Below are 18,619 nucleotides of genomic sequence, written 5' to 3' on the forward strand. Positions count from 1 at the left end.
GGTACCTTGGTGTGGATGGATGTGCTGCCATGTACTATAGTGGATGTTGTGGGTTTGTGGAGGCTGCAGCAAGAAACTGGGTGCCTCTCATGTCCAGATGATCCTTGACTTCGAGGACTTTGGTTTCTTAATGTAGGTGGTCTGTGGGTGTAGTTGCTGTGCAGCCTGTGATTACCACTACAACAACTACTACTACTACTACTACTGCTTCTACTACTACTATTACAGGAGCCTTCAAGATGTGGACGGAGATAGGGGCTGCGGTGGTGGTGGTGGTGGTGGCAATCAGGCTTCTCTACAGGTGGCAAAGCGGCAGGTGTTACTCGCTCGCTACGCTCCACGGCAAGACGGTCATCGTTACGGGAGCGTCGGCAGGTGAGTCCTTGTGGTGGTGGTGGTGGTGGTGGTGGTGGTGGTGGTGGTGGTGGTGGTGGTGGTGGTGATGATGATGATGATGATGATGATGATGATGATGATGATGATGACGATGGTGGTGGTGGTGATGGTGGGAGTACTGTTATATTGTGTTTTTTGTTTTGTTATTTTTTTTTGTTTCGTTCCTGTCTGTCTATCCGAGCATACCCATCGACCACAGGTAAGCCACTGGTTCTGTGGGGCCGTCCTACAGGTACAGTACAACACAATCACCGTGTAGGGATCCGGCGCCCCCTTGTGGGTCAAATTAAGGTGAAAGGAGTATAGGAGATGACCGAATAGACCTGTTATATCTACCTGCAATATACACGTGTAGTCGATACTCATTACTACTTCCTTGTTCTTCAGGTATAGGGAAGGAGACGGCCAGAGATCTTGCGAGTCGAGGGGCAAGAGTGATTATGGCTTGTAGGAATATGGAGAAGGCACAGAAGGTGGCAAGTAAGATACTATGAGTTCGGTCTTGTCTTCCCTCTTCCTTGTCTTCCTTCTTCCTTCTCCTCTTCCTTCTTCCTACGTTCCTTAATAATTCTTCCTTCGTTCCTCAATAATTACTCACTCTTGTCTTCCTTCTTCCTTCTTCCTTCGCCCCTTAATAATTCTCCTTTCTCTTCTTCATAACTCTTTCTTAGTAATTCTTTCTTAATAATGGCTCAATCTTCTCTTCGTTCTTTCTTCGTTTATATCTCCTGTTTTCTTTGATGTTTTTTCTTTCCCACTGCATTGTTTTTTCCATTCATTTGTGTGATATGTTTTCCGTGAGTGTTGGTGTGCATCAGGGGTCAGTCTTAAACCCCTTGTTGTTTACGGTACTTGAAGCTCTCTCTCGTGACTTCAGAAATGGACTCCCGTGGAAGATGTTGTATGCTGATGATTTGGTGTTGATTGCAGAGAAGGAATGGGAGAAGGAGGAAAGACTGGGGAAGTGGAGAGATGGTATGGGGCACAAGGGCTTGAGAGTAAATACAGATAACACAAAAGTGATGATATCTAGGGTTGGTGGCGAGAAGAGGGAGAGTGGCCATGAGCGATTTGCCACAAGGGCGTGGAAAGTAATTCCATCTTATGCAGTGTTTGTGATAAGTGGGTGCATAACAGATGTTGTGGTATTAGAGGCAGACTGCGAGACAATGCTGAATTCGTGTGTGCGGTGTGTCGGGGAGAGCATGTGGAGATTGTCAGGCGTGAAAAGACTGATCTTGCTGGATTATCTCTTTGAGTGTAAGTAGTTTTGTTACAGTATTTGGGAGACATGTTATGTGCTGGAGGTGGGGCTGGAGCTAGCTCTGTGGCTAGGGTAAGGAGTGATTGTAAGAAGTTCAGGGAGCTGCTTCCTCTCCTGACACTGAGAGGGCTCTCCCTCCATGCAAAGGGGTCTTTGTATGCAGCATGTGTTAGGAGTGTAATGCTGTATGGCAGTGAGACCTGGGCAGTATAGGAAGAGGATATTCGCAGGCTCAAACGTACAGGAAGGACAATGATTAGGTGGATGGGTAGTATGTCCTTGAATGCCAGGCCTGGGGGAGCTAGGCTTACGATGGAAGAGTTGAGAGGAAGGATGGGACTGGAGGATATTGGTGTTGTGATGAGGAGGGGCAGATTGAGATGGTTTGGGCATGTGGAAAGGATGGGGGATGACAGTTGGGTGCAGAAAGTGAGAAATATGAACATTGGGAGTACAGTTTTTTTTTTTTTTTTTTTGTCCGGCTCTGGGCAAAGGCTTCAGGGCCTATATCTTGGGGGCAGTAGCCTATCCCAAGGCCCAGTAGTCCTCCTACACCTCCACATGTCACCACTTCGGCGCTAACACCCACCGTCCATATTGAATACATGCTAGGGCTGTCTCATACAGGACTGGTGTATTGGTATTAGCGGGGGTATTTTTACGACATGTCGGCGGGTCATCTGGTAGATCAGGAAAGTCTGCTTTTTATGAAATTCAAATCCTTAAACTGTTCCCTGCCCCAACCAGGATTCGAACCTGGGTCCATCAGGACTGCAAGCCGCCTCTCTACCGATTCAGCCACCGCAGTCCGTAAAGGACCTGGGAAGAGAGCACAGAGTGTGACCTCATGGATAACAGAACTAAATAGGGAGGCTGCCAGAGATCGAGCAGCGTGGAAAGCCGCCTTTAGGTGACCAAGGCCTACGCATGCAAACATACTGGAGCCTTTATAAACGACGCGAAATGACACAATTGTCTTCCAAGTTATTTTCCTTGTACCTTCCTTCCTCCTTCCTTCGATCCTTCCTTCCTTCATTTATTCATTCATTCATTTATTCCTTCCTTTATATCTCCTTATTTCTTTTATGCATTTTCTTGCTTTCTCCTTCACTTTCTCTCTTCATTCCCTTCCTTGTTCTATTCATCCTCCCTTCTTCTTTCCTTCTTTCTGTCTTTCCTTCATTTTGTAGCTTCCTTCATTCTTTAGTTCCTTCCTTCTTTCCCTCCTTCCTCTGTCACATCATCATACTACCTTTACTACTCTCTTCCTTCCTTCCTGCCCTTCACTTCCCCTCCTTTTCCTTCCTTTCTTCATTTCTTTCACCCCATTTTTTCCTCTCCTTCCTTCCTTCCTTCCGTTCCTCCCTCTATCCTCCCTTCCTTCTTTCTGTCCTTCCTTCATTCCTTCCTTCCACCCCTCCTTCTATCCGTTCTTTCTTTCTTCCTTTCCTTCCTCCTTTTATCCTCTCTTCCTTCCTCCCTTCTTTCTTTCCTTCCTTCCTTCCCTCCCTCTATCCTCCCCTCCTTCCTTCTTTCCTTCCTTCCCTCCCTCCTTCTATCCTCTCTTCCTTCCTCCCATCTCTCCCTCCATCCTTTCTTCCTTCCTTCCTCCCTTCTTTCCTATCCTCCCTCCTTCCATCCTCTCTTCCTTCCACCCTTCTTTCTTTCCTTCCTTCCTTCCTTCCTCTCTCCCTACCATCCCTACAATGGTCTATAAAAAAGTAATCTCTCTCTCTCTCTCTCTCTCTCTCTCTCTCCACATATGTATATCTTTTTTACACCTTCTTTCAATTACTGAAATTATGGGGTTGTAGTTGGTGGCGACTACCATCCACTCACTTGATGTAGTGCTGCCTACTTCTCCTTTCACATTTATAATTCAGTCCCTTTGTCTGCCCTCGTCTCTTACTTTTTCTCCCTTTCCATTCACTTTTTATTACTCCTCTTTCCACTTCAGGTGACTCTACACTGAGTAACAAGTCAAATGGTTTCCTGTAACTCTGGAAACCATTTACAACGCTGGTTGGTAACCATATCGCCAAACAGTGGAGTTGCGTGGAGAGCCCCTGTTAACCGGGTGGATGACGAGAATGTGGCACAAGTTCAGTGTTCTCAGTGGCATGTCCCTTAGCACCTCTTCCTTAGCGATTTATTTCACCCAGAAACCGGACTTCCACAATGATCCCCGCGCTTCGCTCTGTCACCCTTTTTGGTTACCTTTTTCCAGTCGAGATCCGCGTAAATTCTTCAAAACATTTCCTTAGCAATTTACTTCACCCAGAAACCAAACATCCATTATAATACCTGCGCTTCGCGGACGAGAACTTGGTAGGCTAGGTCAGAGTTTTGCTGTTCTGTGAGTGTCGTGCCTTGAGAGTAAATGAAGAAAAGGGTAAAGTGATGGTTATTGAGAGAAGGTGACTCCCAGTGCGATGTTAGTGAATGAAGAGAGACTGGAATTGGTGAGAGAGTTCAAATACGTGGGTACAGTGATAGAAAAGAGAGGAAAATGTGCAAAAGAAGTTAAAGGTAGAGTGACACAAGGAAGAAAAGTAGCTGGTGCTATGAAGGCACTGATAAGAATCAGAGGCTTGAGTGTTGCAGCTGCACGAGGCTTACATGAAGGAGTGTTAGTACCAACTTTAACCTATGGATGTGAGACTATGGTGTGGCATGAAAATGAAAAGTCAAGAGTAAGAGCAATGGAAATGGGACTGCTGAGGAATGTATGTGGAGTACAGAGGGTGGATAGGATACGAAAAAATGTGATTCGTGGAAGATGTGGAGTGAGGAAGTCGGTGGACACCAGAATCGAAGAGAGTGTACTGAGATGGTATGGTCAGTTGGAGAGAATGGATACCAAAAGAGTGGTGAAAAAGGTATATCTGAGCGAATTTAAAGGAGGGAGGAGGCAAGGTAGGCCAAGTTTAAGGTGGAGAGATATAGTGGATGAGTGTGTGAGGAAGAGAGGTTTGGAAGTCGGTGAGGCTAGGGAACTGACAAGAGATTGAGCTGGCTGGATGAATGTTGTGAGGAGAAGTGCATGATCAGGGATTTTTGGCATCCCTTTTTAACGAGGCAGCGTCCGGACTGACTGTATCGGATACGTTTATGTGAAGCTACAGAACGTGGGGAATGTTTTTGGCGTATCCGATAGAGCCAGGATTCTGGAGGCTTGAATGATGAGTGAATGGAAGCGTGGCCTATTGGACTGGGCAAATTTGAGCTGTCTGGACGTTGCTACTCCTCACCCTGCCCTAAGGTGGGAAGGGAGGTCCGATGATGATGATGATGATGATGATGATGATGATGATGATACTTAGCTCTGTCACCCTTTATAGTTAAATCTTTCCCAATTTTTCCAGTCAAAAATCATGTAAATTCTTAGCAACTTTTCCCTAGCGATTTATACCACTTTTCCCCACGCTTCGCTCTGTCACCCTTGTTATTTTTTTATATTTATTTATTTTTTGTATTATTTGCAGCCGAGATCCGCGTGTCCACCAACTACGCGGGTGATGTGGAGGTGAGGCAGCTCGACACCTCCTGCCTCGCCTCCGTCAGAGCCTTCGCCAACCGCATACTGAAGGAGGAGAAGCAACTGCATATACTGGTGAGTGATGATGATGATGATGATGAGGAGGAGGAGGAGGAACATGGTGGTGGTGGTGGTGGTGGTGGTGGTGGTGGTGGTGGTGGTGGTGGTGGTGGTGGTGGTGGTGGTGATGATGATGATGATGATGATAAGGAGGAGAAGGAGGAGGAGGACGAGCAGGAACATGGTGATGGTGATGATGATGATAATGATGATGATGATGATGATGATGATGGTGGTGGTGATGGTGGTGGTGGTGGTGGTGGTGATGATAATGATGGTGATGATGGTCATGATGATGATGATGATTCACCTTCACTTGGCCCAGATTTTCGTCCTTTTGCAGCTTACTTCACGTAGCTCAGTGGCAGACAAAGACATTACTACGGCTCTACATCCTTTCCATAGCACTTCTTCGTGACTAGCACCACATTTATAGATAGAGAGATGGTAATTTTGGCCAAGTTAGAGTGAAAGGAGTATAGATAAGGGCCATTGTGGGTTTCAAGTCCAAGAGGTGACGGGAGGTTTGCGATCCTGTTGGGTGACCATGGGAATAATAATAATAATAATAATAATAATAATAATAATAAAAATAATAATAATAATGAAAATAATAATAATCCTCTCCTTTCTCTTCTTCGTCTTCCCTTTCTTCTTCTTCCTCTTCTTCTTCTCCTCCTCCTCCTCCTTCTCCTCCTCCTCCTTCTTCTTCTTCTTCTTCCACCCTCCTTCTCCTCCTCCTCCTCCTCTTCTTCTTCTTCTTCCTCCTCCTCCTCTTCTTCGTCTTCTTCTTCTTCTTCCTCCTCCTCCTCTTCTTCTTCTTCTTCTTCTTCCTCCTCCTCCTCCTCTCTTCTTCTTCTTCCTCCTCCTCTTCTTCCTCTTCCTTATGTAATGTCAGCAAGGAAGCAGCCTAGTCACCTACCCTCACATAATCAACTTCACCTCAAGGCCACACTCACAAACACTTGTTCCTAAGCGATTTATTTTTTTTTTTATCATATACCGTCCACCTCTACACTTCAATCACTCCAATATCGCCATACCCTGCATAAATAACGTATAAAACGATATTAACCAGCCGTATTCAAAAATAAATCGGTAAGGAAAAGGTGTTAGGGAGAACACTAGGACTGATTTCAAAGTAGTATTTAAATGAAAAAAAAATTATACCCAAAGACTAAGTTGCTTATTGGCATGTATTAAGAAAGGGACCTTGAGATGTTTTGGTGGTGTTGTGAATGAGAGACTGACTAGGAGAGTGTGAGTGAGGTGAGGGAAGGGGAGGGGGAGACCGAGGATGAGAGACTGAACAGGAGAGTATGTGAGTGAGGTTGGGGAGGGGAGGGGGAGACAGGATGAGAAACTAACTAGGAGAGTGTGAGTGAGGTTGGGGAGGGGAGGGGGAGACCAAGGATGAGATACTGACTAATTGTTTAGATAGAGACTAAGCTGAAATTCTTGGTTCTTAAGAATAATCACCATCTTGACACTCTCTCTTTCTTTCTCTCTCTCTCTCTCTCTCTCTCCACTGCAGGTCTATCTATCTCTTATCTATTATACAAGAGACGTGAAAATCCTAAATCCACTTATGCTTCTCTTCGCTTACCAAAATTCCGTACTAATATTAAACAAAACTACTACTACTACTACTACTAATAGTAAGAATAATAATGATAATAATAATAACAATAATAATAATAGTAACAAGTGCTTGTGGGCCCTTCGGGCCCTCTCGCACTTGCTCCTGCAGAGGGCTCTCGCGCTGCGCGTTCGCATTCTCGTGCTTCTCACTCGTTTCCTCGTGTTTCGTGTGCGCATTGCGACCATTTCAGGTAATCCGAGTCACGTTTATGTGCTGGTCTAGTCTAACAACCACCAAGGCAACAGCGCGGGAAACGCACAGTAAAAACGCACAAATTGGTGGCTGTGATCGTCTAAACAGTATAGGGTCGTGACACACGACTAGAGTAGACTCGATTTCTAAAGGTCCCGGTACCGAATAACTTTTCCGAACCAAACTTTGATCGCTCTTAACTCTAACAAAAAATCATCAATCGAGAAAGCCATTTCAAAACTCTACGGTGAACGCAACCCTAATATCACGCACTCACGCAGGGAGCGGCGTTTTTTGGTCAAAATATGATCGCTCATTAAATATAGTAAAAGTTAGTTAATCGTGATGGGACCAAGTTTTTTCACATCAGCGAACTTTTTGGGATATTTGTGCCAATTTTGGTGCGATTTGAATGTGTAGTTTCGGCTGCCCAAAACACACACACACACACACACACACACACACACACACGGCTACTGCTATAGTATATCAGATAACAATAATACTAATACTAACACTAATACTAATAATAGTTATAATAATGACAGGAAAAAAATAATAATAATTATAAAAGATGCTCCCATATCAACAAATACTCAGCTCTAAATCCAGATCACGTTTCCAGATCAACAACGCTGGCATTGTGGGACCTCCAACGAGAGAGATGACAGAAGATGGCTTGGAGGTTACCATGGCAACCAACCACTACGGGCACTTCCTCTTGACTAACATGCTGCTGGGTAAGAGAGAGAGAGAGAGAGAGAGAGAGAGAGTGTGTGTGTGTGTGTGTGTGTGTGTGTGTGTGTGTGTGTGTGTGTGTGTGTGTTATCCAACTCTTTAAATTCTCTTTTCTTGTTCCTTCGAAAAAGACCCTCTCTCTCTCTCTCTCTCTCTCTCTCTCTCTCTCTTCTGCCACACACACCTAAACACCACACCAACACTATCAATTCTCATCCTTTCTCTTTTACCCTCTCTCTCTCTCTCTCTTCCTTCCCCCACTCCCCCCCCCCTCTCTCTACCTCTCTCTAACACTCTCTCCTGCTCCTCCCTCCTCTCTAATCCTCTCTTTTCCACCAGGTCTGTTGAAAAAGAGCGCTCCCAGTCGCATCATCACCCTCTCTTCAGACAGCCACGATTATGTAAACAAACTGAATCCAGACAGCTTGAACTTTGAGAGGGATTATTACAGCTCTATGACAGCTTATGGACAGTCGAAGCTCTGCAATATCCTCTTCACCTTAGAGCTCTCCCAGAAGCTTGAGGGTACAGGTAAGCTGGGAAGATGGGCAGGTGATGAGGGAAGCAAGAAAGGTGAATGGGAGGCTGAGTGAGGCTAATTGTAGTTTGGAGGGGAAAAATAAGGAAAATTAAGAGAGTAATAGGAGGTTGAGTGAGGCTGTGAAGGAAGAAACAGGAGGTTGAGTGAGGTTGTGAAGGAAGAAGTAGGAGGTTGAGTGAGGTTGTGAAGGAAGGAATAGGAGGTTGAGTGAGGTTGTGAAGGAAGGAATAGGAGGTTGAGTGAGGCTGAGAAGGAAGAAGTAGGAGGTTGAGTGAGGTTGAGAAGGAAGGAACAGGAGGTTGAGTGAGGTTGAGAAGGAAGATATAGGAGGTTGAATGAGGAAGAAGTAGGGAGGATAGGAGTAAAAATGACGAGAGAGAGAGAGAGAGAGAGAGAGAGAGAGAGAGAGAGAATCTGACTTTACTACACTTGTCTATCACCACACCAATCACCACCCCTGTCACCACACTATCACCACACCTATCACCACCCCTGTCACCACACTATCACCACACCTATCACCACCCCTATCACCACCTTTATCACCACACCTATCACTACCCCTATCACCACACCAATCACCACACCTATCACCACAACTATCACCACACCAATCACCACACCTATCACCACCCCTATCACCACACACATCACCACCCCTATCACCACCCCTATCACCACCCCTATCACCACACTATCACCACACCTATCACCACCCATATCACCACACCTAACACCACCCCTATCACCACACCCATCACCACACCAATCACCACACCTATCACCACCCCTATCACCACACCTATCACCACTATTTTTACAGGTGTTACGGCTAATAGTGTGCATCCGGGTTGGGTGGATACGGAAATATTCTACAAAGGAAAAATCACTTGGTTTATGTGGGTTTGTGGAAGGATCTTCATCCTAATTGGCAAGGTGAGTAACACATTCTCCTTAGCGATTTATTTTTTGGATGTGGCTGGTTAATAGGCTTTGGTACGTTTAATTTGCTCCTACACCTGTTTAATTAGTCACTAACACCTTTTCCTTAGCGATTTATTTTTGAGTATGGCTGGTATCCTTTTTCACGTTTAATTAGCTACTACACCTGTTTAATTAGTCACTAACACCTTTTCCTTAGCGATTTATTTTTGAGTATGGCTGGTATCCTTTTTCACGTTTCATTAGCTACTACACCTGTTTAATTAGTCACTAACACCTTTTCCTTAGCGATTTATTTTTGGATCTGGCTGGTTAATAGGTTTTTGTACGTTTAATTAGTCACTACACCTGTTTAATTAGTCACTACACCTGTTTGATTAGTCACTACATCTGTTAATTAGTCACTACACCTGTCTAATTAGTCACTACACCTGTTTAATTAGTCACTACATGTTAATTAGTCACTACACCTGTGATTAATCACTACACCTGTCTAATTAGTCACTACACCTGTTTAATTAGTCACTCCACCTGTTTAGTCACTACACCTGTTAATTAGTCACTACACCTGTTTAATTAGTTACTACACCTGTCTAATTAGTCACTACACCTGTTTAATTACTACACCTGTTTAATTAGTCACTACACTTGTTTTATCAGATAATATTATGGCCTTAATTAAATCACTGTGGTAGGTGGTGGCGAGTATCATCCACTCACCTGATGTAGTGCTACCTTCTTCTTTCTTCACCTTTATCATTCTTTTTCTGTCTACTTCTTCCTTCACCTTTATCATTCTTTTTCTGTGTCTACCCTCCTCTCTTCGCATTTCTCATGACCATCCACTCACTTGATGTAGTGCTACCTACTTCTTCCATTACCTTTATCATTCTTCTTCTGTTTACCTTCCTCTCTTCCAATTTCTCATGATCATCCACTCACTTGATGTAGCGATACCTACTTCTTCCATCACGTTTATCATTCTTTTTCTGTTTACCTTCCTCTCTTCCAATTTCGCATGATCATCCACTCACTTGATGTAGCGCTACCTACTTCTTCCATCACGTTTATCATTCTTTTTCTGTTTACCTTCCTCTCTTCCAATTTCGCATGATCATCCACTCACTTGATGTAGTACTGCCTCATTCTTCCTTTACCTTTATCATTCTTTTTCTGTGTCTACCCTCCTCTCTTCGCATTTCTCATGACCATCCACTCACTTGATGTAGTACTGCCTAATTCTTCATTCACCTTTATCATACTTTTTCTCTCTACTTCTTCCTTCACCCTTATCATTCTTTTTCTGCCAACTAAATCGCTATGAAAGGGGTGTTACGGGTCACTCATCTCATGTTAAGGTAGGTTGTACCATAGCAAGCAGATTTTCTGTTCCTCTTACACTGGTAAAAGAATCCATGTAGGTTGGATTGTGCCATAGCAGGTAGATTTTCTATTCTTTTTATACTGGTAAAGGAAGATAATATATAAAAAGTAAGTGAACCTCCCTAGAAATTCAATATCTCATATATAGAGTAAATTGACCATTTGTAACAACATCCATTAACCAGTTGTATACTATTTTTTATTTGTGTGGGATTGTGGAAATATTGCTGCAAAATGCCATCTACCCTAAAGGCCTGCCAGGAGTGTACTGGTCGCTTTGCGGCTCAGTATTTTTCAAATTACTTTTCGACGCCTGTGTGCAAACTATGCATCTTGAGAAAAGATCTAGAAAATGGTTTAGCTGAATCGCAGAGAAATTACAGGGAACTCAAGGCAGAGTTTGAGACACTGAAAGAGTTTGTAGTGGCAAATGTAGGAGTCAGCAACAGCACTCGAGAAGGAAGAAGCGTACAAACTGAGCTCGTACAAGCCCCCGCCCATCAGGCAGTCACAAATAATAGTGTATCAGTATCTTCCTCACCCAGCGATTCAGTACGTTCCTCGCCAAGCGAAGTCCCCTTTACTATGGTAAGAAATGGCGCAAAACCCGGAAAAGATTCGAGGAAGCATCTTCCCATAACTACGTATAATCGCTACCAGATCCTTGCCGAAGCGGTAAATGAGACAGAAGAAACAAGGCTTATTGGGGACTCTATTGTACGCAGTCAGCTGGAGGAATTTTGTGGACGTGCCCCCATCAGCAGAAAGAGGTACTGTTTTCCAGGAGGTGGACTAAGTGATATCACAGAAGCCTGCGATGAGGTCACAAAAGACGCAAATGATCAAACTCTATACGTTATCCATGTTGGTACAAATGATCTGAAGCGCAGTAGATCAGAGGAATTGCTAGCAAAGTATCATGAAATGATCAAACGATTCAAAACTAAGTCCACAAATGTGATAATATCTGGTATACTCCCAAGGATCAAGGCAGAAAATAGTTTCTATGATAAGGCCTTCAGCACAAATAACCGGCTCAAATCTCTCTGCACGCAAGAGGGAGTCGACTTTGTCAATCTGTGGGACCAGTTTTATGAGCAACATACTCTATTCCAGAAAGATGGTCTCCATTTGAACTCAGTAGGAGCGGCACGGCTAGGTAGACTTCTAAACGATAATGTTGCCCTCTTCAGATAAAATTTCGCGGCACGTCCAGGAACAGTAACCTTAACGTAAATACCCACAAAGTCAGATCACCAACTGTTCGGAACGGAATTAGAGTCTGCTATGCTAACGCACGTAGTCTACGTAACAAGTTTGAGGATTTAGAATCTCTAATTTACCTAGAAAATTATGACATCATTGGCATCACAGAGTCCTGGATTAACACATCTGACCGTGACTTTCTAGCAGAATACTCACTAACAGGGTACAATATTTTCAGCTGTGAGCGACCACATCGAGCTGGTGGCGGTGTTTTACTATATGTGAAAACTAGTCTCCATCCCCTTGTGCTATCCAAACCCAGTATTACCAACATAGATGCCAGTTATGTTCAGCTAAGTATTAATTCACACAAAATAAATATATGTCTCATCTATCGTCCGCCAGCACAGTCAACTGAGACAGATGAAAAACTTTATGATCAAATTGCGGAAATTTGTTGTCAAGAGGATAGCGTAATTTTGGAGACTTTAATCTACCGGTAACAAAGTGGGGTGAACCACTGACGGCACACTCAGGACAAGAGCTTTATACGAATCTTCAGGAAAGCGCCCTTTCCCAACACGTAGAATACCCAACGAGAGGAAACAATATCCTAGACATCATCTTGACTACAAATGATAACCTAGTCAACAACGTTGAAATAGGACCTGAGTTTAGTTCCAGTGATCATCGAACTATACAGTTTAATATTACTACTGAAAAAGTAAAAGAAACGGAGAGCAAAGAAAAGGTCCCAGATTATCGTAGAGCTAATTTCAACAGGCTCAGAGCGCTACTTGCAACTGCAGATTGGAATCAAATGTCTGAAACCGATGACATAAACCAAGCATGGGAAATATTCACCGAAAAATTTAATGAAGTGGTAAAGTCATGTGTGCCACTACGTAACAGACGTCCAGCTGGAAATAGTAAACCAAAGTGGTGGTCCAGTGAAATAAAAAGTAACTTAATAGCCAAAAAACAGGCATACCATAAATATAAAGCTACACAAAATAATGATGATAAATTACAATACGATAATCTACGCCGCACATCGAAAAGACTTATTAAACAAAGCAAAAGAGCACTGGAGATCCACATTGCTAACACGTGCAAATCAAATCCTAAAGAATTTTACAGTTACATTAGAAAGAAAAAGGTTATGACTACATCAATAGGTCCTCTAGAAACAAACAATGGCAGACACACTGAAAATGAGGTCGAAATGGCAAACATTCTTAACGATTACTTTGCGTCTGTTTTTACAGTAGAAAACACCACCAGAAACCTACTGTTACCCACAAACCAAGCAAATAGCACAGTCCTTAGTAACTATGCTATCCATAATAATGATATCCTTTCAGCCATAAATAGTACGGACATAAACAAAACCCCTGGCCCCGATAAAATATCACCGAGAATTCTCAAAGAAGCAAAACATGAGTTACTGCTGCCACTCTCTGTCTTATTCAATAAATCATTAAGTACTGGGAAAGTTCCACGCAAATGGAAACTAGCAAATGTAACACCAATTTTCAAAAAAGGAAATGAGTCGCACCCAGGAAATTACAGACCAATCAGCTTAACATCAGTAGTGTGCAAGTTAATGGAAAAAATCATAAGAGATAAAATAGTTAATTATCTAGAAGAAAATAATATAATTAAAGACTCGCAACATGGATTCAGACATCGTCGTTCATGCTTAACTAACTTACTGGACTTCTTCCATGATGTTTACAAATCATACGATGACTCAAGAGCAGTAGATATAATTTACCTCGACTTTCAGAAAGCATTTGACACTGTCCCTCACAAGCGTCTCATGAGAAAAATAGAAGCACATGGAATAAAAGGAAAGACGCTAAAATGGTTACAAGACTGGCTGTCAGACCGAAAACAGCGAGTTGTGATAAACGGAAAGGAATCCAAATGGCGTAATGTGATCAGCGGCGTTCCCCAAGGCTCAGTACTTGGACCGATACTTTTTATTATCTATATAAATGACATTGATGAGGGTCTAAATTGTAAAGTATCCAAATTTGCAGATGATACTAAAATAACCAGTAAAGTCACTTCAAAATTACAGTGGCAGCAGTTACAAAATGACCTTAATACTTTAGCAAGCTGGGCAGAAATGTGGCAAATGAAATTCAACACAGAAAAATGTAAAGTACTTCATATTGGAAGTAACAATGTCCATGCAAATTACAAAATGAACAATATTCAGTTATCAAGTACAGACAGTGAAAAGGATCTTGGTGTGATAATATCAAATGACCTAAAACCAAGCAAGCAGTGTACCGATGCGGTAAAAATTGCAAACAAGCTAGTGGGTTTTATTGGAAGAACTTTCGAGTTTAAATCGGAAAAAGTCATACTTGCCTTGTACAACTCGCTAGTGCGCCCCATCTTGAGCATTGTGTGCAATTCTGGTCTCCGTACTACAGAAAGGACATTGAAAAATTAGAGAAAATTCAGCGAAGAATCACAAAAATGGTACCACGACTTAGAAACAAACCATATGAGGAACGCCTTGAAGAACTTAAATTATTTAGCCTAACGAAGCGCAGGTTAAGAGGGGACCTTATTGAAGTTTTCAAAATCATGAAGGGATATGACAACTTAGACATGAATAAATATTTTGATATAGACCGGTCGAGTCAAACCAGAAGTAATGGCTGCAAAATCATGGGAAAACGATTCCAATCCCACGAAGCAAAATACTTCTTCTTTAACAGAGTTGTAAATATCTGGAACAGATTACCCTCAGATACCGTGAACAGTATCTCAATTGAGACATTCAAAAACAAATTAGACAAGTATTTGCATGAAAATCCTCAGCTGACTCTTTTTCTGTCCGAATAACTTGCTTTTATAGCTACGGTACATGTAAGTTCATGCCCCCTTAGTCTACAAGACACCCCGTAAACAATGTACCCGTACACAGTGTTGCGTCACGATATTATACATTTTCAATTTATTCGGTACAAACAAAGCAATATAAGCACAGATTAGGATCTGCACAGATAACCCTGAGTTAACGGTCACTACTCTTACTTTCGACCTGTGATGGGCTGTGGATCACTGAGGGTCCCTGTTAGTCAAGTGACCACCATCGGAATTTTTTTAATGTACCAGGGGTCACTGCTTCAGGATGAAACTTGTGTACTGTCCCACATGGGAGAGTTCCTTGTCTCAGTGGAGTGAACGGAGCTATTGCCTGATTGACTGCTGCCTACCTAAAAAGCGCCAGGGAAGGTTGACGCACCACCCCTAAACATCCACTCTGTGCATTGCACATCCACACTGTGCACTGTGCAGTCCCCTTTTATCTGAGACACCCGTCCTATATACTTTTCAGTCTCCCCAGCGCAAAGAAAGCAATATAAGCACAGATTAGGAGCTGCACAGATAACCCTGAGTTAACGGTCACTACTCTTACTTTCGACCTGTGATGGGCTGTGGATCACTGAGGGTCCCTGTTAGTCAAGTGACCACCATCGGGATTTGTGTACTGTACCAGGGGTCACTGCTTCAGGATGAAACTTGTGTACTTGTCCCACATGGGAGAGTTCCTTGTCTCAGTGGAGCAAACGGAGCTAGGGCCTGATTGACTGCTGCCTACCTTAAAAGCGCCAGGCAAGGCTGCTGCACCACCCCTAAACATCCACACTGTGCAGTGTGTAGCTTCCACGTTATGTCCACAGACTTCCCATTAACTCAATGTAACTGGTTTATAATGTCATGCCATAACTATTATTTTATTTGTTTACTTTCTCTTTCAGGTTACTCTATCGGGTAGCATATAGATAAAGTATTATAGAATGTGACTTTTCCTTTCCAATGTTTCCTATAAAATTTCCATGTCAGTTTTTCCATGCTGCATGGTGGTTTTTCTCACTTTTTCCTGGAGGGTTTGGTGGTGGGGGAAGCCTTCTTGCTTTCCTATCCTTATCCTTCAACATGTAGAGTTAGATCTTGTAGTCATAGTTTTCTCTAACAAACAGCCTCGAAAGGACCATAAGGTCTGTTGCTGTTTGCTTTCCTGTGTAATCCTGTGTAATCCTTCTTCCCCTCCTTCAGGATGCGCGTCTAGGAGCTCAACCAACCATCCATGTAGCGGTATCCGACGAAGTGGAAGGCGTTACTGGAAAATATTTCGTTGATTGCAAGGTAACGCACGCACACGCAATCACGCACGCAAACACACATAGCCTACATACAAATATACAGTAATACCAATATATACATACACACATATATACATACATACAGTCATACTACATAAATACACACATACATACACAGATACACACACATTAATAATTCAGTGGAAAAAGTTTTGTTAATTGCACACATACGCACGCACACGCACACACACGCACACACAAGCACACACAGCCTACATATAGTACCGTACATACATACATGCACATCCATACACATACACACTTACTTACATACACATACACACATATATATGGTAGAGAGAGAGAGAGAGAGAGAGAGAGAGAGAGAGAGAGAGAGAGAGAGAGAGAGAGACTCCATTAGCCTACAACATACTAGTCAAGTACGATAGTGATGATGATGATGATGATGATGATGATGATGATTATGATGATGATTGTGATGATGATGATTGTGATGATGATGATGATGATGATGATGATGATGATGATGATGATGATGATGATGATGATGAGGAGGAGGAGGAGGAGAAGGAAGAGACGGATGGCAATGAGGATAATGATAACTGATGATAATGATGATAATAATGACGATGATAATGATGATGCTAATGATGATGCTAATGATGATACTGGTGATAATGACAGACAATAGTTCCGATGATGATAACAGAGGTGATAAAACTACTAGAGATAACACACACACACACACACACACACACACACACACACACACACACACACACACACACACACAGCATAACTCACCCTTGTATTATTGGGACGTGATGATGATGATGGTGGTGGTGGTGGTGGTGGTGGTGGTGGTGGTGGTGGTGATGATGATGATGATGATATGATGATGATGATGATGATGATGATGACAAAGCTTTAGTAAGTTTCTCTCTCTCTCTCTCTCTCTCTCTCTCTCTCTCTCATTACACCTAAATCAATGTCTAAGAAGTATTGTGTAACTCTCTCTCTCTCTCTCTCTCGTAATCAATAGGCCTAAGAGATATAATTTAACTACCTCCTCTCTCACTCTCTCTCTCTCTCTCTCTGACCTCTAATGACCCCATCTGACCCCCACAGGTGACCAAGACAACCGAACTAGCCCAATCCAAGAAACTCGCCCGTCAACTGTGGGAGGCCAGTGAGGTGGATGTGAGGCTGCAACCGGAGGAGAAACACTACTGAAGGAGGCACTGAAGGAAGCACTGAAGGAGGCGGAGATGTGGAGAAAAGAGGGAGAGAAGAAAGGAGGAGGGAGAGAAGAAGAGGAGGAGTGAGGTGGATGTTAAGATGCAATCGGAGGAAAAACACTACTGAAGGAGGCACTGAAGGAGGGACTGAAGGAGGAGGAGATGTGGAGAGAAGAGGGAGAGAAGAAAGAAGGAGGGAGAGAAGAAGAGGAGGAGTGAGGTGGATGTGAAGATGCAATCGGAGGAAAAACACTACTGAAGGAGGGACTGAAGGAGGAGGGAGAGAAGAAAAAAGAAGGAGGGAGAGAAGGAAAGAAGAGGAAGGAGAGAAGAAAACAGGAGGGAAAGAAGAAGGGAAGAGGAGGAGTGAGGTGGATGTGAAGACGCAACCGGAGGGAAAACACTACTGAAGGAGGGACTGAAGGAGGGACTGAAGGAGGAGGAGGCACTGAGGGAAGGACAGAAGGAGAAGAGGAAGAGGGAGGAAGAAGAGAGGAAAGAAGAAGGGAGGTGGAGGAAAAACACTACTGAAGGAACTACTGAAGGAGGGACTGAAGGAGGAGAAGATACTGAAGGAGAGAAGGACGTACTGTGAGGAGGAGGACTGAAGGAGGAGGTGGAGGAGGGAAGGAGAGAAAATGGAGGAGTGAGGTTGATCGAGAAAGAAGATGAAGAAGAAGAAGAAGATGGAGGAGGAGGAGGAGGAAGAAGAAGAATGGGAAATCAAAACAAAGAAAATGGGAAATCAAAACAAAGAAAATGGGAAATCAAAACAAAGAAAATGGGAACTCAAAAGAAAATGGTACATCAAAACAAAGAAAATGGGAAATCAAAACAAAGAAAATGGCAAATCAAAACAACTATAAGAAAAACAATACAAAACACTGAATTAATTACCCACATGACAGGTGTAAATAATAATGAATAATTTATAGTTAAAAATGAAGCATTATTGAATGCAGTGATGGAAAGTGATGATGATGATGATGATGATGATGATGATGATGATACTGATAATAATAACGATGATGATGATGATGATGATGATGATAATGATAATGATGATGATGACGAAGTGAAGCCAATCAATTCTATCCGCTTAAAGGGAGACCAAAGTACTTCGAATTATTGTGCAACAGATCAACTCTGGAACTGTCTCCCACTGTCTGTATTTCCTATTGCCTATGACCTCTAGTGTAGGTAGGTAGGTTGGTAGGAAGGTAGGCAGGAGGGAGGTAAGTTAACTAATACTCCCAGTCCTTCACCTGTGCAACAGGTCAACTCTGGAACTGTCTTCCTCTGTCTGTATTTCCTACTGCCTATGACCT

At 42.9% G+C, this 18,619-nt stretch overlaps 1 protein-coding gene across 1 annotated transcript; it reads left to right on the forward strand.

Moving 5' to 3' along the window:
* Positions 1-239: 239 nt before the first annotated feature.
* LOC145418647 (retinol dehydrogenase 12-like) lies at positions 240-17,516 on the forward strand. The gene is made up of 8 exons (XM_080287009.1): positions 240-375; positions 784-876; positions 5,146-5,273; positions 7,718-7,832; positions 8,170-8,361; positions 9,195-9,307; positions 15,986-16,075; positions 17,182-17,516. The coding sequence occupies exons 1-8, from the start codon at positions 240-242 to the stop codon at positions 17,284-17,286; spliced, it is 972 nt and encodes a 323-aa protein (XP_080143135.1). The 3' UTR covers positions 17,287-17,516.
* Positions 17,517-18,619: the final 1,103 nt, after the last annotated feature.

Source organism: Coenobita brevimanus, chromosome 115 (genome assembly GCF_032717465.1).
Source record: "Coenobita brevimanus isolate Jiangsu-jjx chromosome 115, ASM3271746v2, whole genome shotgun sequence".
Lineage (NCBI taxonomy): Eukaryota > Metazoa > Arthropoda > Malacostraca > Decapoda > Coenobitidae > Coenobita > Coenobita brevimanus.

Coding starts and splice junctions, on each gene's coding strand:
- LOC145418647 (XM_080287009.1), top strand. CDS start 240: ATGTGGACGGAGATAGGGGCTGCGGTGGTGGTGGTGGTGGTGGCAATC. Junction 376..783: donor CGTTACGGGAGCGTCGGCAG/GTGAGTCCTTGT, acceptor CTTGTTCTTCAG/GTATAGGGAAGGAGACGGCC. Junction 7,833..8,169: donor CTTGACTAACATGCTGCTGG/GTAAGAGAGAGA, acceptor CTTTTCCACCAG/GTCTGTTGAAAAAGAGCGCT.